Source organism: Salvelinus sp. IW2-2015, unplaced genomic scaffold (assembly GCF_002910315.2).
Source record: "Salvelinus sp. IW2-2015 unplaced genomic scaffold, ASM291031v2 Un_scaffold1631, whole genome shotgun sequence".
Taxonomy (NCBI): Eukaryota; Metazoa; Chordata; class Actinopteri; order Salmoniformes; family Salmonidae; genus Salvelinus; species Salvelinus sp. IW2-2015.
This window is the reverse complement of record NW_019943047.1, coordinates 51,969-74,500: the sequence shown is the minus strand read 5'-3', so window position 1 is coordinate 74,500 and position 22,532 is coordinate 51,969. Positions and strand designations below refer to the sequence as shown.

Genomic DNA, 22,532 nt, shown 5'->3' with positions numbered 1-22,532 from the left:
GTGGCTGCTTTGCGTGATATATTGTTGTCTCTACCTTCTTGCGGTTGTGCTATTGTCTGTGCCCAATAATGTTTGTACCATGTTTTGTGCTGCTACCATGTTGTGTTGCTACCATGTTGTTGTCATGTTGTGTTGCTACCATGCTGTGTTGTTGTCTTAGGTCTCTCTTTATGTAGTGTAGTGGTGTCTCTCTTGTCGCGATGTGTGTTTTGTCCTGTATTTTTTATTTTAAGCCCTGCCCCTGTCCCCACAGGAGGCCATTTGTCTTTTGGTAGGTCGTCATTGTAAATAAGAATTTGTTGTTTAACTGACTTGCCCAGTTAAATAAAGGTTACATGAATAAATAGAGGGCTGTGTTCTGCCAGGGCCTCAGACACTGATTCAGACTAATGGTGAGACTCAGAACAGACACAGCTCAGCGGCCCATTTGGGGCCTGTGACCTCTGACCTCTAGATACTGATCCCCAGTGTTCTCCTCTCTGTGAACCTACAGACGGCAGAGAGCCTAAGAGGAGTGAGAGGCCTATGGAGGATGGTCTGGGTCCTGAGCCCAGCTACTTTGAGATCCCCACCAAGGAGACTCAGATGGCTGAGGACAGCATTCATGAGATCCCCACCAAAGACACTGAGGGGGCTGCTACCACCGCCAGCAGCGCTCAGGGCCACGCCTCACCTCACGCCTTCACCATCGAGTTTGATGACACCTCCCCTGGCAAGGTCAGGATTAAGGACCATGTGTCCAAACTGACTCCGGACCACCGGCCCCGGCCTAAGAAGACCCCCCAGCCGGGGAGCAAGGATCTCAGCACCCTACAGGCCGCCATGATGGCCTCTGAGAGCAAGGTGGCTGATTGGCTGGCCCACAATGACCCCCCCACGGTGCGCACTGAGTCCACAGAGGATGACAGCAAGAGCATCAAGAGTGATGTTCCCGTCCACTTCCACAGGCTCAAAGGTGAGGGCCATATCTTGCCTGTCAATGTCCTCAGGCTGGTCATTGTAAATATAATTTGTTCTTAACTGACTTGCCTAGTTAAATAAAGGTAAAATATATATATATATATTTAAATATGCCCCATACCTGTCATTGTTCTCAGGCTTTTTATGTAATCTGCTGTGTGTATTGGAGCAGGAGATCCTTGCTTAGCATTGGTTCAGATCTTTCCCACATTAAAGAATTACTTCCACTTTTCTAATGCCTGTAGCTACAGTCTCACTCCAAGCTGCAGTACAGCAGGCAGTCAGACAGGAGAGAAGGCAGGAAATGCCATGGCGTGTTTACTCCTCCTGTAGGCAGTCAGACAGGAGAGAGGGCAGGAAATGCCATGGCGTGTTTACTCCTCCTGTAGGCAGTCAGACAGGAGAGAAGGCAGGAAATGCCATGGCGTGTTTACTCCTCCTGTAGGCAGTCAGACAGGAGAGAAGGCAGGAAAGGCCATGGCGTGTTTACTCCTCCTGTAGGCAGTCAGACAGGAGAGAAGGCAGGAAATGCCATGGTGTTTACTCCTCCTGTAGGCAGTCAGACAGGAGAGAAAGCAGGAAATGCCATGGCGTGTTTAATCTCCTGTAGGCAGTCAGACAGGAGAGAAGGCAGGAAATGCCATGGCGTGTTTACTCCTCTTGTAGCCTGATCTGACTTTCATCCTGCTAGAAGGCTTTACACGCTACTCATCTGAATGGCTTTATCTAGCTGTATGATTCCTCTTCTCAAGGAGACTCTGCGCAGACAAAATTCACTGTGAAGCCATATCATCTCCATGATGATATGATGTAACTCTAAAGTTCACTTATAATAAATAGTGTCTGTTTATGTCATTCTATAAAGGTCCCTTATATTAAATAGTGTCTGTTTTTGTAATTGTATAAAGGTCCCTTATATTAAATAGTGTCTGTTTTTGTAATTGTATAAGGTCCCCACCCTGTAGCAAATAAAGTCCAACCCTCCTTTGTACTGTATATCGGTGACAGAGACACACCTCTATGACTCTCTATGTACAACCTCCCACTCTTTCTAATGATTCTTCAGTCTTAAATCTCTCAGCCTTCCATTTACAGTAATACGAGAGAGACCAGGCATGGCTCTGTTAATGCCAGTCCGAATTGTCTACTTCCTCAGGATTAGTCCCCAGCACTTCTAAATCCCCCAGCCATCTCCCAGCTCTGACACCCATTGACTGAGCTTAGCATGGATGGCACAGTAGGCAACCTGCCTTTCTGCCTGCCTCCCCCATTCTCCCCGCCTAAGGCACTCATTTTCTGCTGTACACCAAGGAGCCAAGCCGTATCCATCCCATCTCCTTAATGATTCATCCACATAGTGCTTTAGTTGTGCTTTCCCTTTGTTTCATATTTTAATTGGAGCCTGGACACTATCTCTGTCTGCATCTTCATGACCATCTCTGGGCCTTTTGTGGGACGCTGTTTGACAGGACTCAATAGAGTGTGGGCTGGGCATTAACTACTCTTTGGAGCTGGCTAATTAAATGGCTGCTAATTTCTGGTGTACGATAGCTGTGTCTGGGGGTGGGGTGCAGACAGAGTGGTATAAATGGCGATTTATGAAGCACAAAGCACGTACAAAGGTGAAGTCAGAGGCTGAGCTGCTGAGTGCTACAGTGCATACAATGTTTGGCTGCTGTACTTTGAGGCGTTTCTCCTGTAACTCAATTTTTGGGGTGTATTCTGAAGCTGTACCTTCCAGAGGCTATTGTGGGAGTCTAGCTGTGGGATCGAGGGGAGGAAGAAACAGGGGTCAGTGTTGCAGTTGGAGTTCTCGTGCTGCAGGCGGTCAGGACTGTGAGCTTTGGAGGTGTGCATGTTTGTGTGAGGCATGCTCAGTGGAGCTGTGGTGCTCAGTGCAGTCACCACCCGCAGGGAGAAAGAGCTGTGCGTGTGAGGCATGCTCAGTGGTGCTCAGTGGAGCTGTGGTGCTCAGTGCAGTCACCACCCGCAGGGAGAAAGAGCTGTGCGTGTGAGGCATGCTCAGTGGAGCTCAGTGGAGCTGTGGTGCTCAGTGCAGTCACCACCCGCAGGGAGAAAGAGCTGTGCGTGTGAGGCATGCTCAGTGGTGCTCACTGCAGTCATCAGCCCCAGGGACAGAGAGCTGTGCGTGTGAGGCATGCTCAGTGGTGCTTGCAGTCATCAGCCCAGGGACAGAGAGCTTGTGGTGTGAGGCATGCTCAGTGGTGCTCACTGCAGTCATCAGCCCCAGGGACAGAGAGCTGTGTGTGTGAGGCATGCTCAGTGGTGCTCACTGCAGTCATCAGCCCCAGGGACAGAGAGTTGTGTGTGCGAGGCATGCTCAGTGAAGCTCAGTGCAGTCATCAGCCCCAGGGACAGAGAGCTGTGTGTGTGCGGTCAATCGTGAGGACGGGAAAGCAAGACGAGCCTGAAGCTGCTGAGTGTTAATATTCATGTTCTCAGGTGGGTCTCAGAAATACAATGGATGGAGAGGGGGCTGGTAGGTGCATGGGGAAAGCATGACGATACTGTGTAGCTTTTACACTGCAGAGTAAGGGTTAACTTTGTTGTTTGTGATGTAAATGAACAGGTTAATATCTGTTACGTTTTGGTGGTTTTAGTCTCTGTTAACCTGTAGAAGGTTAACAATACCATCCCTGTTTATGTCGTGAATGTTGTGTGTTTTAAAACTGTGTGATGGAGATTTGACATTTGTCTGTGTTAGTGTTTGCGCTGCTGTGCTGTGTGTACTATGGTTAATTGTTGTTTTGTTGGCTGTCTTCTATATTTTATGTTACAGTTAACTTCGTTTTTTTGTCGGCAAATTGTATATAGTATGTATAAGCTGGAAGTAGAAGCCTAAGTATTGTTGTCCATTAGTTTACTACAATTAGGGGAGGGGTGGTAGGGTTAGGGGAAAATAATAAAGAAATATGTATTTTGTTATATACTATATAGTGCATTCGGAAAGTATTCAAATCCTTTGACTTTTTCAACATTTTGTTACGTTACAGCCTTATTCTAAAATGAATAAAAAATATATCAATCTACACACAATACCCCATAATGATGAAGCGAAAACAGGTTTTTAGAAATATCTATTAAAAATATAAACAGAAATACCATATTTACTTAAGTATTCAGACCCCTTGCTCTGAGACTCAAAATGTTGCTCAGGTGCATCCTGTTTCCATTGATCATTGACCAAGCCATGAAGTCGAAGGAATTGTCCATAGAGCTCCGAGACAGGATTGTGTCAAGGCACAGATCTAGGGAAGGGTACCAAAACATTGAATGTCCCCTAGAACACATTGGCCTCCATCATTCTTCAATAGAAGAAGTTTGGAACCACCAAGACTCTTCCTAGAGCTGGCCACCTGGCCAAACTGAGTAATCGGAGGAGAAGGGCCTTGGTCAGGGAGGTGACCAAGAATCCGATAGTCACTCTGACAGAGCTCCAGAGGTCCTTTGTGGAGATGGTAGAACCTTCCAGAATAACAACCATCTATGCAGCACTCCACCAATCAGGCCTTTATGGTAGAGTGGCCAGATGGAAGCCACTCCTCAGTAAAAGGCATATGACAGCAAGGTTCTCTGGTCTGATGAAACCAAGATTGAACTCCTTGGCCTGAATGCCAAGCGTTACGTCTGGAGGAAACCAGGCACCATCCCTACGGTGAAGCATGGTGGTGGCAGCATCATGCTGTGGGGATGAACGGAGGGAAAGATGAATGGAGCAAAGTACAGAGGAATCCTGCACCAGAGTGCTCAGGACCTCAGACTGGGGCGAAGGTTCACCTTCCAACAGGACAACAACCCTAAGCACACAGCCAGGAATTAGGGTTAACGGTGTTATGATTGTCTTCTTTACTGTGTAGTAGCATTTAACTGTGTTTGATTGTCCTGTACTGTGTAGTAGAGTTAACGGTGTTGATTGTCTCTGTACTGTTAGTAGAGTTAACTGTGTTGATTTCTGTCTCGTACTGTGTAGTAGGGTTAACTGTGTTGATTGTCCCTGTACTGTGTAGTAGAGTTAACTGTGTTGATTGTCCCTGTACTGTGTAGTAGAGTTAACGGTGTTGATTGTCTCTGTACTGTGTAGTAGAGTTAACTGTGTTGATTGTCTCTGTACTGTGTAGTAAGTTAACTGTGTTGATTGTCCCTGTACTGTCAGTAGAGTTAACTGTGTTGATTGTCTCTGTACTGTGTAGTAGAGTTAACGGTGTTGATTGTCTCTGTACTGTGTAGTAGAGTTAACGGTGTTGATTGTCTCTGTACTGTGTAGTAGAGTTAACTGTGTTGATTGTCTCTGTACTGTGTAGTAGAGTTAACTGTGTTGATTGTCTCTGTACTGTGTAGTAGAGTTAACTGTGTTATTGTCTCTGTACTGTGTAGTAGATTAACGGTGTTGATTGTCTCTGTACTGTGTAGTAGGGTTAACTGTGTGATTGTCCCTGTACTGTGTAGTAGAGTTAACTGTGTTGATTGTCCCTGTACTGTGTAGTAGAGTTAACGGTGTTGATTGTCTCTGTACTGTGTAGTAGAGTTAACTGTGTTGATTGTCTCTGTTACTGTGTAGTAGAGTTAACTGTGTTGATTGTCCCTGTACTGTGCAGTAGAGTTAACTGTGTTGATTGTCTCTGTACTGTGTAGTAGATTTAACTGTTTTGTTTTTGCTTGATGTGTCTGTGTGTGATGTGGAGGAGATGCACTCTGACTCATGTGGGGCGGGCGGGGTTGTGGCTGGGGCCAGCCAGCTCTAGTCACTCAGAGACATGCAGCGCTGTGAGGCTCCTAACAAATTGTTTGTCTGCTGCTGCATGAAAGGCCTCTGTTTCCAGAGTGGCCTGGTGATATTCTGTCTCTGAACCCACCACTGTCACGTCTGACTGCATGCTACTTCCTGAGCCCCTGCTTTCCCTCCCTCCTCCCTTCCTGCTCCACCCTCCAACCCCCTCCTCTCTCCCCCTCTGCCCACAGGGAGGCAGGGCTAGTAGTACTGTGGCTGTGTGAAGTCTGGAGACATTAGATTCCATCATAGAGGACTATCTGTCCTTTGTTTCTCTAGGTCATGATTAGCAGTTGAAAGGTCAGAGGTTAGATGTTATAGGTTGTGTGTTTCCTGTAAGTGCAGTAACTCAGGTCTGTGCTCTCCTCCTGTCTTGGTTCTCCCAGGCAGCAAGCATGAGGACGGTACCCAGAGTGACTCTGAGAACGGGATTGGCCTGCGCTTCGGCAGCCGGAGGCTGGCTCTGGAGGAGAGGCTGAGGTCGGCACAGGGAGGACAAGGAGGTCAGTGGGGTCGGACTACCGGCAACAGGACTACCTTCATGATCGAATTCTACAACGATGATAACCCCCGCAAGCGACGCTCCTACTCCTTCTCCCAGACTGCACCGCTGCTTGGGGGTGCGGCCAGGGAGGCTCTTTGCCCCACCCCCCCCTCCCACTCTAAGGCCCCTTCCACCATGACCACAGACTTCAGTAAGGCCCCGTTATCAGCGGCCCTGATAGCGGGAGCCCCCACTGCCGCCCGAGTTCTGATGAAGCAGAGGTCTGAGGACCACAGCATGGGGAGGAGCTCAGTCAGTACAGGCCACCAGACCACTGAGCCCAGCCCCAGTGAGGAGGGTCTGAGGAACCCTCGGTCCCAGGGGGACAGGGAGCAGGAGGATGACCAGAGCGATAAGGGAACCTACACCATCGAGTTGGAGAACGGCAACCCTGAGGAGGAGGAGGCCAGGCGCATGATAGACAAGGTCAGCTTTCTGATGTATATTCACACTCAGCTCAAGGATATATCATTGTGGGTTGGGTTGCTGTGAAAATCGGAAGCAATACAAATTTCATTTTATTTTTATATTATCTGAATTGCATGTAGGAAAGCTGACTTGGTTTGAAAGTAAGAATGACCAAGTTCTCCTTGTCTTGAATTAACGTAATTGAATTAACTTTATTGAACGGGGCATTCAAAGGGCATGCTATTTTTCTATAGTTTTCTGAAATATCCGCCATAAATAGCGTCCACTAAGCATGCTGAGCTTTTGAGCTGTAATGATCTGTCGTCACATTGATTTATTACATTGCTATTTTCCGAATGAAAAGCATTTGACTATGTCCTCTAGTCCTCTGTGACCCATGGGTAAAGGGACATTGGATTTCATTTTGTAATGTATTTCATTTCCAACAATGTGGTCATTACGAGACTATTTAAAATATTTACCTTGTACAATATAGAATCTAAAATTCCTTTCAAACTTTGGTGCACTGAAGTTCTTGATCGGGCACTTTCACTAATACTCTAATTTTCAATAGTATAGAAATAAAGAAATGTCACTGTTAGTATTAGTAGAAATGGTACATCTCGCTCTGAGATGGAGGTCTATTTCCATCAAGTCTCTCTGTTCTTATTAGGATTAGCTCATATGAACAGCCATACACATTAAGAGAGTGGGCTATCATACACTCTTAGGGAAATAAGGTGCTATCTAGAACCTTAAAGGGTTCTTCAGCTGTCCCCATAGGAGAACCCTTTGAAGAACCCTGTTTGGTTCCATGTAGAACCCTTTCCACAGAGGGTTCTACATAGAACCAAAAAGGGCTATCGTACAATCAAAGAACTCTTTTGGAACCCATTTTTCTAATAGTGTAGTGTGTATAACTTGGCTGACACAATCCAGCGTAACAGCTGCCATCATAAAAAAACACTATTAAAACCACATACGACTCATAAATCCTTTAAAGGAATAATATATTTTGGTATTTTTTTCATTAGTCCACTGCTGATAGTCCCAAAATGTTTTGCATGTCAGCAATCAAGTTGTCAAGATATATGACTTTCAAAAAGTAAATTATAACTTGCCACATCATCACGCGTGTTTCATCATATGATGCATTTTGTGTCATCATGGTTATGTGGCAAGTTACAATTATCTTTTTGAAAGTCCAATATCTTGAAAACATTTTGGGACTGTACCCCTTTGAAGAACCCTTTTGGGTTCCATGTAGAACCCTTTCCACAGAGGGTACTACATAAAACCCAAAAGGGTTCTACCTGGAATCAAAAGATTTTTCTACGAGTGTAGTGCTCAGTCTGATCACAGCATGCCATGTTACATACCGCTATAGAGCAAATCTAACATTTTGAGGCTCACCATCGAGCTCTCTCCATTATTTGCTCATGTAACAGCTGCCTGCGTGCTTTCTCATGCTGAATGAAAAGATTTCTAGAAGGGAGAGTCTCAGAAGTAGAGGAGAGTTTACTGCTGAGGCGGGGCTTAAGATTACCCCAAATAAAATCGGTTTAAACATGTTGCCCTGATATGTACTTTTTTCTCTCATTAAACATGTATATGGGACATAAAATATGATATATGGGGCATGGATGAAGAGGGGAGTGGGTTGGGGGGGGCATTGGTGGTAGATAGCCTAGTGTGGCAGGTAGCCTAGTGGTTAGAGCATTGGGCCACTAACCGAAAGGTTGCTAGATTGAATCCCCGAGCTGACATGGTAAAAGTCTGTTGTTCTGCCCCTGAACAAGGAAGTTGACCAACTGTTCCTAGGCCGTCATTTTAAATAAGAGTTTGTTCTTAACTGACTTGCCTAGTTAAATAAAACAATTGGTTGTCAGTTTTATTCAGAGCATAGACTGGGTAGTCTTCTCTGAACTAGAAGTGTGATTATGGTAATTCCTATAATTAGCTGACACACTAATTGGCACACTGCTCTCAGTTTTCTTTACATGGCTGTAATGTGTGTTCTTTCTCGTGCTGTTACCATGGCACTGGCCTTGTGTGGATGTATGGGGCAGTGCTTTAATTGTCTCTGGCCCTCATGTTGGTCCAATATCAGCCACCTTTGTCTATTGAGTAGAATAGACTACAGTGAAAAGTCATGTAGCTCTTTATTACCTTAATACTCAGGTGTTCGGGGTGGAGCAGAACCAGGATCTGTCTGTCTCAGGACCAGTAGAACTACAACAAGGAGGAGGGGGGAAGGAGAAGAAGGACAGGAAGACCACAGAGATGGAAGAAACGGTGAAACCAAGCTGCCTTCCATCCGAGGTAAAACACCACTTCCATAGAGACTGCATAGAGATTGCACCCAATCGCTCACGGCTTTTAGTCATCATAGCCTGCCAGGCTACCATCACCTGATAGCATCTATCTCATTCAGTGATGTGATGCTTGAGAAATGTATCCCATCACTAACATTCATTATTATGGCCTTGACATACTTGGGTCGAGTCACTCGCTGTCTCTTTCCCTGACCCTCACACTCCTTCTCAGGGACGGGGCAGCCTCTGAAAACTGTTGTGTTACTATGCCAAAATACAATTTATTTTCCAGTGGAACTCCTATTGTTTTAGTTTTCTGAGGAGAGTGATGCACAAACCACCCACTGCACACACACTGGTTAAATCAACATTGTTTCAATGAAACTGCATTGTTGGTTAAGGGCTTGTAGGTAAGCATTTCACGGTATGGTCTTCACCTGTTGTATTCGGCGCATGTGACAAATACAGTTTAGTTTGATTTGAATAGACGTTGAATTGATGTCTGTGCCCAGTGGGCAGGAATGAGGCAGAGATCACAAAAAGTTAACAATGCTAGTGCTGATTTCCTCATGACAGAGCAAAAATATAAACGCAACATGCATTCCAAGATTTTACTGAGTTCCAGTTCATAGAAGGAAATCAGTCAATGTAAATACATTCATTAGGCCCTAATCTATGGATTTCACATGACTGAACAGAGGTGCAGACATTTTTTAAGCATTTTATTTCACCTTTATTTAACCAGGTAGGCTAGTTGAGAACAAGTTCTCATTTACAACTGTGGCCTGGCCAAGATAAAGCAAAGCAGTGCGACACAAACAACAACACAGTTACACATGGAATAAACAAACATACAGTCAATAACACAATAGAAAAGTCTATATACAGTGTGTGCAAATGAAGTAAGATTAGGGAGGTAAGGCAATAAATAGGCCGTTGTGGCAAAGGAATTACAATATAGCAATTAAACACTGGGGTGACAGATGTGCAGAATATGAATGTGCAAGTAGAGATACTGGGGTGCAAAGGATCAAGAAAACCAAATAATAATAATATGGGGATGAGGTAGTTGGGTGGGCTATTTACAGATGGGCTATGTACAGTTGCAGTGATCTGTGAGCTGCTCTGACAGCTGATGCTTAAAGTTAGTGAGGTAGATATGAGTCTCCAGCTTCAGTGATTTTTGCAATTCGTTCCAGTCATTGGCAGCAGAGTGAGCTGAGAAGGCGGGGCTTTACCTAGCAAAGACTTATAGATGACCTGGAGCCAGTGGGTTTGGCGACGAATATGTAGCAAGGACCAGCCAACGAGAGCATTGCCGCAATGGTGGGCAGTATATAGGGCTTTGTTGACAAAACTGATGGCGCTGTGATAGACTGCATCCAGTTTGCTGAGTAGAGTGTTGGAGGCTATTTTGTAAATGACATCGCCAAAGTCAAGGATCGGTAGGATAGTCCGTTTTTGGCAGCATGAGTGAAGGATACTTTATTGCAAAATAGGAAGCCGATTCTAGATTTAATTTTGGATTGGAGATGGTTAATGTGAGTCTGGAAGGAGAGTTTACAGTCTAACCAGACACCTAGGTATTTGTAGTTGTCCACATATTCTAAGTCAGAACTGTCCAGAGTAGTGATGCTAGACGGTTGGGCAGGTGCGGGCAGTGATCGGTTGAAGAGCATGCATTTAGTTTTACTAGCATTTAAGAGCAGTTGGAGGCTACGGAAGGAGCGTTGTATGGCATTGAAGCTCGTCTGGAGGTTTGTTAACAGTGTCCAAAGAAGGGCCAGAAGTATACAGAATGTTATCGTCTGCGTAGAGGTGGATCAGAGAATCATCAGCAGCAAGAGCGACATCATTAATGTCTACAGAGAAAAGAGTCGGCCCGAGAATTGAACCCTGTGGCACCCCCATAGAGACTGTCAGAGGTCCGGACAACAGGCCCTCCGATTTGACACACTGAACTCTGTCTGAGAAGTAGTTGGTGAACCAGGCGAGGCAGTCATTTCAGAAACCAAGGCTGTTGAGTCTGCTGATGAGAATGTGGTGATTGACAGAGTCGAAAGCCTTGGCCAGGGTGATGAATACAGCTGCACAGTATTGTGTTTTTTCAATGGCGGTTATGATATCGTTTAGGACCTTGAGCACGGCTGAGGTGCACCCATGACCATCTCTGAAAACAGATTGCAAAGTGGAGAAGGTACGGTGGGATTCGAAATAGTCGGTGATCTGTTTGTTAACTTGGCTTTCGAAGACCTTTGAAAGGCAGGGTAGGATAGATATAGGTCTGTAACAGTTTGAGTCTAAGGTGTCTCCCCCTTTGAAGAGGGGGATGACCACGGCAGCTTTCCAATCTTGTGGGATCTCAGACGATACAAAATATCAAATCAAATCAAAAGAGAGGTTAAACAGGCTAGTAATAGGGGTTGCAACAATTGCGGTGGATATTTATAGAAAGAGGTGGTCCAGATTGTCTAGCCCAGCTAATTTGTAGGGGTTCAGATTTTGCAGCTCTTTCAGAACATCAGCTATCTGGATTTAGGTGAATGAGAAATGGGGGAGGCTTGGGCAAGTTGCTGTGGGGGGTGCAGAGCTGTTGACCGGGGTAGGGGTAGCCAGGTGGAAAGCATGGCCAGCCGTAGAAAAATGCTTAATGAAATTCTCAATTATTGTGGATTTATTTGTGGTGACAGTGTTTCCTAGCCTCAGTGCAGTGGGCAGCTGGGAGGAGGTGTCCCAGAACTTTTTGAGTGTGTGCTACAGGATGCACATTTCTGTTTGAAAACGCTAGCCTTTGCTTTCCTAACTGCTTGTGTATATTATTTCCTAACTTCCCTGAAAATCTGCATATCGCAGGGTCTATTCGATGCTAATGCAGTACGCCACAGGATGTTTTTGTGCTGGTCAAGGGCAGTCAGGTCCCGAGGGAACCAAGGGCTACATCTGTTCCTGGTTCAAAATGTTTTGAATGGGGCATGCTTATTTAAGATGGTGAGGAAAGCACTTCTAAAGAATAACCAGGCATCCTCTACTGACGGAATGAGGTCAATATCCTTCCAAGATACCCGGGCCAGGTCGATTAGAAAGGCCTGCTCGCTGAAGTGTTTTATGGAGCGTTTGACAGTGAGGAGGGGTGGTCGGGTTGACCGCGGACCCATTACGGATGCAGGCAATGTTGGGGGTTCCGTTTCTCAAGTATAGAAAATAGCAGATCCATACCACATTGATGCTCTGTATGTTGAAATTGAGGCAAAGAAAAAAAAATAAAGATATATACACGGGACACAACAAGATAAAGACATCTGACTGCTACGCCATCTTGGATTATTAGCTTTATTACAGACATAAATACTCCTCAGCATTCCTGCAGTCAGCATGCCAATTGAATGCTATCTCAACTTGAGACATCTGTGCCGTTGTATTGTGTGACAGAACTGCACATTTTAGAGTGGCCTTTTATTATCCCCAGCACAAGTTGCACCTGTTTTTTTATATATTTTTAATTTTAATTTTATTAGGATCCCCAAAAGGCTGTTGCAAAAGCAGCAGCTAATTTTCCTGGGGTCCCCACAAAAGATTAAACATAATACAGAATGACATAATACAGAACATCATTAGACAAGAACAGCTCAAGGACAGAACTACATATGTTAATGATCATGCTGTTTAATCAGCTTCTAGATATGCCACACCTGTCAGGTGGATGGATTATCTTGACAGGGGAGAAATGCTAACTAACAGTGATGTAAACAAATTTGTGCACACAATTTGAGAGAAATAAGCTTTTTGTGCATATGGAACTTTTCTGGGACCTTTTTATTTCAGCTCATGAAACATGGGACCAACACTTTACATGTTGCGTTTACATTTTTGTTCAGTATATTTACAGTTGATCCATTTCTCACAGTCGGAAAATAATCCTGCAGCAGCAGGAAATGTGAATTATTTTATGGATTATAATGAATGGACATTTTTGTAGGCATTGATACATTTTTAGTTGGTGCAAATGAAGTCAGAAATTTTAAAGTGGAAATTACAAACTTTAGAATCCTTTTTAAAACGTGAATAACCTACACAAAATGTCCTGCAACAACAGTGGGATCAAATTAATTACATCTGTACTAAAGATATAGGAAAGCAAGAGCTCCAGATTGCATTAAGATTACTCTATTGGAAGGGGAGTAGTGGAGTAGTTGTGTGTCAGCCAGGCACTCCCGCTTCCTTGTTATTCACAGAGTAGGCCACTCAGTCTGTGACCTAGTTCATAGAGAGATGAGAAATAATGCTCTGTCCCCTCCAGGCAAGTTCTATACAAGTCACAAAGGGAGGAAGGATACTGTATATAGTCCACAATAGGCTAGGATGGTCCACAACAGTCTAGTATAGTCTACAACAGTCTAGTATAGTCTACAATAGTCTAGTATGGTCTACAATAGTTAGTTATGCGTCTGACAAAGCTCTAGTATGGTCTACAATAGTCTAGTATGGTCTACAATAGTCTAGTATGGTCTACAATAGTCTAGTATGGTCTACAATAGTCTAGTATGGTCCACAATAGTCTAGTATAGTCCACAATAGTCTAGTATAGTCCACAACAATCTAGTATAGTCTACAATATTCTAGGATAGTCTACATCAGTTCAGTATAGTCCAAAATAGCCTAGTATAGTCTACAATCGTCTATCTGATGTATATTGGGATCCATTTGCGGTCGGTGCCGGGTTTTTTTTAATGAACATTTGTTATGAACATATTTCTATTACAGCATATTGGATGACTGTCATTTGTATTGCATATTGGATGACTGTCATCCATTCACCCAGTMCAGTGTAACATAAATAGGTTTAGGCTACTACATGATGCTCAAATTTTCCCTATACCCATCATGAGGTTGCTGCAACCTAGCCTATGGATGAAGGTTTACAACATACAGTTGAAGTCGGAGGTTTACATACACTTAGGTTGGAGTCTTTAAAACTCATTTTTCAACCACTCCACACATTTCTTGTTAACAAACTATAGTTTTGGCAAGTCGGTTAGGGCATCTACTTTGTGCATGACACAAGTCATTTTTCCAACAATTGTTTACAGACAGATTATTTCACTTATAATTCAATGTATCACAATTCCAGTGGGTCAGAAGTTTACATACACTAAGTTGACTGTGCCTTTAAACAGCTTGGAAAATTCCAGAAAATTATATAATGGCTTTAGAAGCTTCTGATTGGCTAATTGACATAATTTGAGTCAATTGGAGGTCTACCTGTGGATGTATTTCAAGGCCTACCTTCAAACTCAGTGCCTCTTTGCTTGACATCATGGAAAAATCCAAAGAAATCAGCCAAGACCTCGGGAAAAAAATTGTAGACCAGGTCTGGTTCATCCTTGGGAGCAATTTCCAAACGCCTGAAGGTACCACGTTCATCTGTACAAACTATAGTACACAAGTATAAACACCATGGGACCACTTAGCCATCATACCGCTCAGGAAGGAGACGTTTTCTGTCTCCTGGAGATGAACGTACTTTGGTGCAAAAAGTGCAAATCAATCCCATAACAACAGCAAAGGACCTTGTGAAGATGCTGGAGGAAACAGGTACAAAAGTATCTATATCCACAGTAAACCGTGTCCTATATCGACATAACCTGAAAGGCCGCTCAGCAAGTAAGAAGCCACTGCTCCAAACCGCCATAAAAAAGCCAGACTACAGTTTGCAACTGCACATGGGTACAAATATTGTTATTTTTGGAGAAATGTCCTCTGGTCTGATGAAACGAAAATAGACCTGTTTGGCCATAATGACCATAGTTTTGTTTGGAGGAAAAAGGGGGAGGCTAGCAAGCCGAAGAACACCATCCCAACCGTGAAGCACGGGGGTGGCAGCATCATTTTGTGGGTGTGCTTTGCTGCAGGAGGGACTGGTGCACTTCACAAAATAGTTGGCTGTCACGTCCGTCGTTAGAATGAGACCAAGGCGCAGCGTGGTATACGTACATTCTCTTTTAATGAATGAACACCGAACAAACCAACAAAATGAACAAACGAAACGTGAAGCTATACAAAATAGTGCTGACAGGCAACTACACATAGTCAAGATCCCACAAACACAAATGAGGAAATGGCTACCTAAATATGATCCCCAATCAGAGACAACGATAAACAGCTGCCTCTGATTGGGAACCATATCAGGCCACCATAGAAATACAAAAACACCTAGATGACCCACCCAAGTCACTATCACGCCCCAACCAACACAGAGAAAAAACAGCTTACTATGGTCAGGGCGTGACATTGGCATCATGAAGAAGGAAAATATGTGGATATATTGAAGCAACATCTCAAGACATCAGTCAGGAAGTTAAAGCTTGGTCGTAAATGGGTCTTCAAAATGGACAATTACCCCAAGCATACTTCCAAAGTTGCGGCAAAATGGCTTAAGGACAACAAAGTCAAGGTATTGAAGTGGCCATCACAAAGCCCTGACCTCAATCCTACAGACAATGTGTGGGCAGAACTGAAAAAGCGTGTGCGAGCAAGGAGGCCTTTAAACCTGACTCAGTTACACCAGCTCTGTCAGGAGGAATGGGCCAAAATTCACCCAACTTATTGTGGGAAGCTTGTGGAAGGCTACCCAAAACGTTTGATCCAAGTTAAACAATTTAAAGGCAATGCTACCAAATACTAATTGAGTGTATGTAAACGTCTGACCCCCTGGGAATGTGATGAAAGAAATAAAAGCTGAAATAAATAATTCTCTCTACTATTATTCTGACATTTCACATTCTTAAAATAAAGTGGTGATCCTAACTGACCTAAGACAGGGAATTTTTACTAGGATTAAATGTCAGGAATTGTGAAACTGAGTTAAAATGTATTTGGCTAAGGTGTATGTAAACTTCTGACTTCAACTGTAGGTACACACAGGTCGAGAAAGATTTGAGGTGACCGCATTCAATACCGCCTTGCACAATCTTACCTGCATCTAGCTGATCTAGGGTGTAATCAATAGTTGAAAACAACAGTTTCTATTGCACAAATTCAGTTATGTTTATCCCCGTTTTGTTCCGTTTGCTTCCATTTAAGAAAAGATTTTCAACGGAATCGGCAGAATGAATACACCCCTGATCACATGCAAATAGTTAACTTTCATAGCCACATACAAACAGCTCATTTTATTCCTTCTCGCATGTCTGTGACCAGGCGAAAAAACCTTTCCATGCCAAACCTTCATATCATTGATGCTACACACAGACTACATCGTTGTCATCATATTAGCTAAAGTAACGTCATAGTCAGCATAGCTAATAGAATTTACGTGTTAGTAAACCCGCTACAAACATGCAGTACAGTGTACAGTCAGCAAGCACTTTAGCAGTTACACTTGCYMGCCCCGGTGGCAATAAATTAGTAAAACCAAAAGCTTACTTTGACTTGGAAGAGGTCCAGTGTTGGATAGTCATAGCCAGCTAGCGAACATAGCATTTGCTAGTTAAGTAAGTGAAAGTGAGTGAAAAAAATGAAGAAATATAGCTCTCTCTCTCTCTTGATCCTTCATGCTTGAAGAATTTAATTTGTTAAAATTTGTTCAACTATTGTCTTTCTCTATCTTTGAGTCAACTACTCACCACATTTTATGCACTGCAGTGCTAGCTACCTGTAGTACTATATTAATTCTCTGATCCTTTGATTGGGTGGACAACATGTCAGTTCATGCTGCAAGAGCTCTGATAGGTTGGAGGATGTCCTCCGGAAGTTGTTACTGTGTATGTCTATGGAAGGGGGTGAGAACCATGAGCCTGCTAGGTTTTGCATTGAAGTCATTGTATCCGGAGGAGAACGGAAGCTAGCTGTCCTCCGGCAACACAGTGGTGCTACCCTACAGAGTGTAATGAGGCAGCCTGGCCTCATCACCATTTTAAAAGGTCTTATTTCATGAAGTTAATATTTTCTAAATTGCTTATAGGTATATTCATGTGTGTTTTGGATAAAGTGCACTAGTCCATTTCCATGAAAGCTATCTACCATTTTAGGTGTTCCTGACCTTAATTGTTTGCTTAAGAGTTAGTTTGTCAGGTTTAAGCCAGATGTGGTAGGTTAGATAATTAGCATGTCGTTCACCCATGCATCCATTCTCCCTCAGTAGTATTTCTAATCATGTTCAATTTGATTTAGCTCTCTCTTTTAAACTAAAGTGGACATGACTAAATATGGTAATTTAAACGAATTAATGCAATAAACTTAAATAACGTTTCCCATAGTGCTACCTGGTCTAATTTAACAAGTAAAGTTCTTCAAATGAAATGCGCATTCTCATTGGTTAATAAGTGTTGGTGGGGTTGAGGAGTGAAGAGATACATGCTGTCCTTTTCTCTCAGCTCAGGGTTGAACACCATTTTATAATGTGCTCCATAGCAGTTTGTTTGTTGCGGCCTGTATGTACAGGCAGTTGATTTAAGCTGTTCTGGTAGACTCTCTTTAGTCCCAGTAATGAGAGAGTTGCTCTGTTTAGAGCTGGAAAAGGGGTAATCCCTAGTTATACTGTTTAGCATTTAAGCCCAGTCTAAGATGAAGTAGGAACCCTATTAAGGGGCTGAGCTTTAGACTCGCTGTCATTTTTGTGAGATTTCGTATCCTGAATGTTGCTGCTATGGACAACTGTGTGAGACAAGCCATTTATTCTGAAATCCTGCACCTGTAATAAATTCAAGTATTGTTTTTGTACAATCATGGGTCTTCATTCCCACCTATCACCTCCCTTGGCTACTCTGGGTCCGCTATTCTACACCATGCTTGGTTTAAAATATGAATTAGCTAATACGTAATGAGTATGATAACTCTTCAGGCTCATCACTTAAACATAAGACCACTCAGAGGTGAATGAATGGCAGCAGAGTTGTCTTCTGTGTCCTCCGCTACATGTGAGTACTTCCTCCAGCTCTAGGTGGCCAGTAGCAGGGATCCGGTTGATTTAGTAGGTGTACTGTAGTCTTTTCCCACAACCGCTGTTTCTCTAAATGGAGTGGAATGCCACGGGTCTGACAAGAGACTAGGCTAACTGTGTCTGCGCTCTCTTCTCTCCTGTCAGAGTATGTCTGAGGACCCGGTGGCAGTGGGCAGTAGTCGCTGGGTGTCTCAGTGGGCCAGTCCAGCTGCTAACCACACCAGAACCGACCCAGAGGGGTCTGGTGCTGAGTCACCTGCCTTCGTCCATCAGCAGAGAGGTACAGTAGGGCTCCTATATTTACCAAAATCAGGGGAATGTTAATCTGCATCTGTCTTAGCTAAGGTGTATTTTCATCACATAATGGCACTAAATTACTATGGTTGAGCAATATTTATTTAATTTGATTAAGAAATGTAGCTTTACTATTTGTTTTTTTCTTCCAGAAGCGGATGCCTTTGAGTCGGGCGTTTCCATCCGAAGTACCAGCTCTGCCAACTCCAGTCTCACCGAGCGTAAGCGCAGGACCCTCCCCCAGCTCCCCATCGACGACCCCCGGGCCAAGCCAGGGAAGAGCTTGTGCGGCCTGGGCCTGCATCGCTCAGAGATAGGGGAGAAACAGGACACGGAGCCCCAGGAAAAGGAGAGGCAGGTGGAGCATGAAGGAGACGGGGCGTGTTTTACCTCCATAGAGGAGGGGGATATGATGAACCAGACCAAGGCCCCACTACAGGCCTCCGCCAAGCCCTCTCTCAGACCTATGAGCAGCAGTGAGAAGAGGTCTGAGGAGAGGAGGAGGCGGGCGGAGGACAGGATTCAGCACCACAACAAAGGAGGAGGGGACAGGGGGGAGAAGTCAGGGGGCAAGCCTCTGGTCCGTCAGGGCAGCTTCACCATTGAGAAGCCCAGCGGTGTGGTACCCATTGAGCTGATCCCTCGGATCAAAGGTGATGCCGGTGTCCTGGGCCGCGAGCACAGCGAGCGCAGTGACTCTGTGGGCAGCATGGACACAGCCACCCTGCTGAAGGACACAGAGGCTGTCATGGCCTTCCTGGAGGCCAAGCTGAGGGATGAGAACAAGCTGGACAGAGCCAACCGGGCAGGCTTCTTCTCCCCTGAGTCAGACGTGGACACGGCCAGCACCTACAACCAGGCGGCAGGGGAGGGAGAGAAGAAACCAGCTCACCAGAAACGCCGCTCCCTCAGCAGCCTGTACAAGGAGAAGAGCAACCTGAGCTCAACCTCCAAAACCGCTGCCAGCACCAATGCTCGCGAGCGCTTGGAGAGGAAGACCAAGACCAGAAATGATCCCAGCCGGCTAGATGCTCGCCGCTCCGTTCAGCCTGCCTCGTCGCGGGCACGCCAACCCTCCCAGGATCTCACAGATGACGACCAGACCTCGTCCTTCCCCATCTCCGACATTCTTTCCTCTGACCAGGAGAGTTTGCATAGTTGCACATACAGCCGCAGCCACTTCACCTCTACGGATGACCTGCTACATTCCAAACTGGAAGCCAAATCCAGCTGCAAGACCAGCTCCAGTAAGTCTAGTAAGACTCTCCAGGCCGCCACAGCTTCCTCCCTGGGGAAACAGGCCTCTCTGCCCCAGCCACGGCCTACCAGAACCTCCCTGCTCCGCCGGGCCCGGCTGGGGGACACATCCGACACGGACCAGGCCGATGCAGACAGGATGTCTGTGGCCTCCGAGGTGTCCACCACCAGTTCCACGTCCAAGCCTCCATCTGGTCGTAAAGGGCCCTCGCGGCTAGACATGCTGGCCCAGCCCAGGAGGATGCGGCTGGGCTCTATCTCGGCCCGTAGTGACTCAGAGTGTACAGTAGGCCGGAGCAGCACCTCCTCCCCTCGCCTGTCTGCAGAGACCATACTGCGCCTGGGCCTCCGCTCCTCCACTCCCACCGACAACAAACTGTCTCCTCGCATGAGGGCCAACAGTGTGTCCAAGCTGACCGAGGCCAAGTACAGAATCAGCCCCTCCATCCACAGCACTCCCTCAGGTGAGATCAGGTTCTCATCTCTGATAGGTTCACTCAGAAAATAAAGGACAGATTGAAACACTCAGTATTTTATTATTTAATGTAAACAGTTAAAGAGCAAGTCAACTGTGTTTTTTCATCCCGTTGTTTCCAAATCCCCCACACCCTCCATCCCACCGTACCTTCTCCGCTATGCAATCTGGTTTCCGAGCTGGTCACGGGTACACCTCTGCCACGTTCAAGGTCCTAAATGATATCATAACCGCCATCGATAAGAGACAGTACTGTGCAGCTGTATTCATAGACCTGGCCAAGGCTTTTGACTCTGTCAATCTCCACATTCTTATCGGCAAACTAAATGGCCTTGGTTTGTCAAATGACTGCCTCGCCTGGTTCACCAACTACTTCTCAGACAGAGTTCAGTGTGTCAAATCGGAGGGCCTGTTGTCCGGACCTCTGGCAGTCTCTATGGAGGTTAAAAAACATGAGCTGGCGCACACCCAGAATAATAGTTTGTGTGGAGGTGCTGACTAACGGCGAATAAACTATAAACTATCAAAATAAAGTCGCACACTCCATGTATAATCTCCCAGCAATTTAATGGGTATTTATCACTTTTCGGCATCACTGTGCCTTCCTCAGGGTAATGTCATGAATACTTTAACCAGGTTATGTAAACACACAGTGCAAGCGCCTAGTGCAAGTATTCATGACATTACCCTGAGGAAGGCACAGTGATGCCAAAACGTTGATAAATACCCATTAAATTGCTGGGAGATTATACATGGAGTGTGCGACTTTCTTTATTTTGATAGTTTATAGTCTATATGGGGGTGCCACAGGGTTCAGTTCTCGGGCCGACTCTTTTCTCTGTACACATCAATGATGTCGCTCTTGCTGCTGGTGATTCTCTGATCCACCTCTACGCAGACGATTACATTCTGTATACTTCTGGCCCTTCTTTGGGCACTGTGTGAACTAACCTCCAGATGAGCATCAATGCCATACAACTCTCCTTCCGTAGCCTCCAACTGCTCTTAAATGCAAGTAAAGCTAAATGCATGCTCTTCAATTGATCGCTACCAGCACCTGCCCGCCCGTCCAGCATCACTACTCTGGACAGTTCTGACTTAGAATATGTGGACATCTACAAATATCTAGGTGTCTGGTTAGACTGTAAACTCTTCTACCTCCAACACTCTACTCAGCAAATTGGTTGCAGTCTATCACAGTTTTGTCACCAAAGCCCCATATACTACCCAACACTGCGACCTGTATGCTCTCGTTGGCTGGCTCTTGCTTCATATTCGTCGCCAAACCCACTAGGCTCCAGATCATCTATAAGTCTTTGCTATGTAAAGCCCCGCCTTATCTCAGCTCACTGGTCACCATAGCAGCACCCACCCGTAGCACGTGCTCCAGCAGGTATATTTCACTGGTCACCCACAAAGCTAATTCCTCCTTTGGCCGCCTTTTCTTCCAGTTCTCTGGATTGCAAAAATCACTGAAGCTGGAGACTTCAAGCCTATCAACTCCCGGACTTCAAGCCTATCAACTCCGGAGATTAGGCTGGTGTAACCGATGTGAAATGGCTAGCTAGTTAGCGGGGTGCGCGCTAATAGCGTTTCAAACGTCACTCGCTCTGAGACTTGGAGTAGTTGTTCCCCTTGCTCTGCATGGGTAACGCTGCTTCGAGGGTGGCTGTTGTCGATGTGTTCCTCGTTCGAGGCCAGGTAGGAGCGAGGAGAGGGACGGAAGCTATACTGTTACACTGGAAATACTAGAGTGCCTATAAGAACATCCAATAGTCAAATGTATATGGAATACATATGGTATAGAGAGAAAAGTCCTATAAATACTATATTAATTCTTATGGCTGAAGTCCCGTTAACGGGATCGATATGACAACAGCCAGTCGAAGTGCAGGGCGCCAAATTCAAAAAACAGAAATCTCATAATTCAAATTCCTCAGACATACATGTGTCTTATATCATTATAAAGGTAATCTTGTTGTTAATCCCACCAAAGTGTCCGATTTCAAATAMGCTTTTCAGCGAAAGCACTACAAACGATTATGTTAGGTCACCACAAAACCACAATAATCACAGCCATTTTTTCCAGCTAAAGATAGCTTCACAAAAACCAGAATAGAGATAAAATTAATCACTAACCTTCGATTATTTTCATCAGATGACACTCATAGGACTTCATGTTACACAATACATGCATGTTTTGTTTGATTAAATTCATATTTATATAAAAAAATCTGAGTTTACATTGAGGCGGGACTAGATTCACTAGTTGCAAAACATCAAGTGACTTTGGCATAGCCACATCGTTTCAAACAGAAATACTCATCATAAATATAGATTATAATACATACAGTGGGGAGAACAAGTATTTGATACACTGCCGATTTTGCAGGTTTTCCTACTTACAAAGCATGTAGAGGTCTGTAATTTTTATCATAAGTACACTTCAACTGTGAGAGACGGAATCTAAAACAAAAAATCCAGAAAATTACATTGTATGATTTTTAAGTAATATATTCAATTTTTTTGCTTAGACACATAAGTATTTGATC

At 44.7% G+C, this 22,532-nt stretch overlaps 1 protein-coding gene across 1 annotated transcript in view; it reads left to right on the top strand.

Moving 5' to 3' along the window:
• The window catches only part of LOC112071524 (centrosomal protein of 170 kDa-like), a 92,136-nt gene that overhangs the window by 60,797 nt on the left and 8,807 nt on the right, over window positions 1-22,532 (top strand). Inside the window, exons 8-12 of the mRNA XM_024138968.2 lie at window positions 494-955; window positions 6,136-6,719; window positions 8,883-9,023; window positions 18,099-18,234; window positions 18,401-19,969. Of these exons, the coding sequence (XP_023994736.1) occupies window positions 494-955; window positions 6,136-6,719; window positions 8,883-9,023; window positions 18,099-18,234; window positions 18,401-19,969 (2,892 nt within the window). The remainder of the gene's footprint in view (window positions 1-493; window positions 956-6,135; window positions 6,720-8,882; window positions 9,024-18,098; window positions 18,235-18,400; window positions 19,970-22,532) is intronic.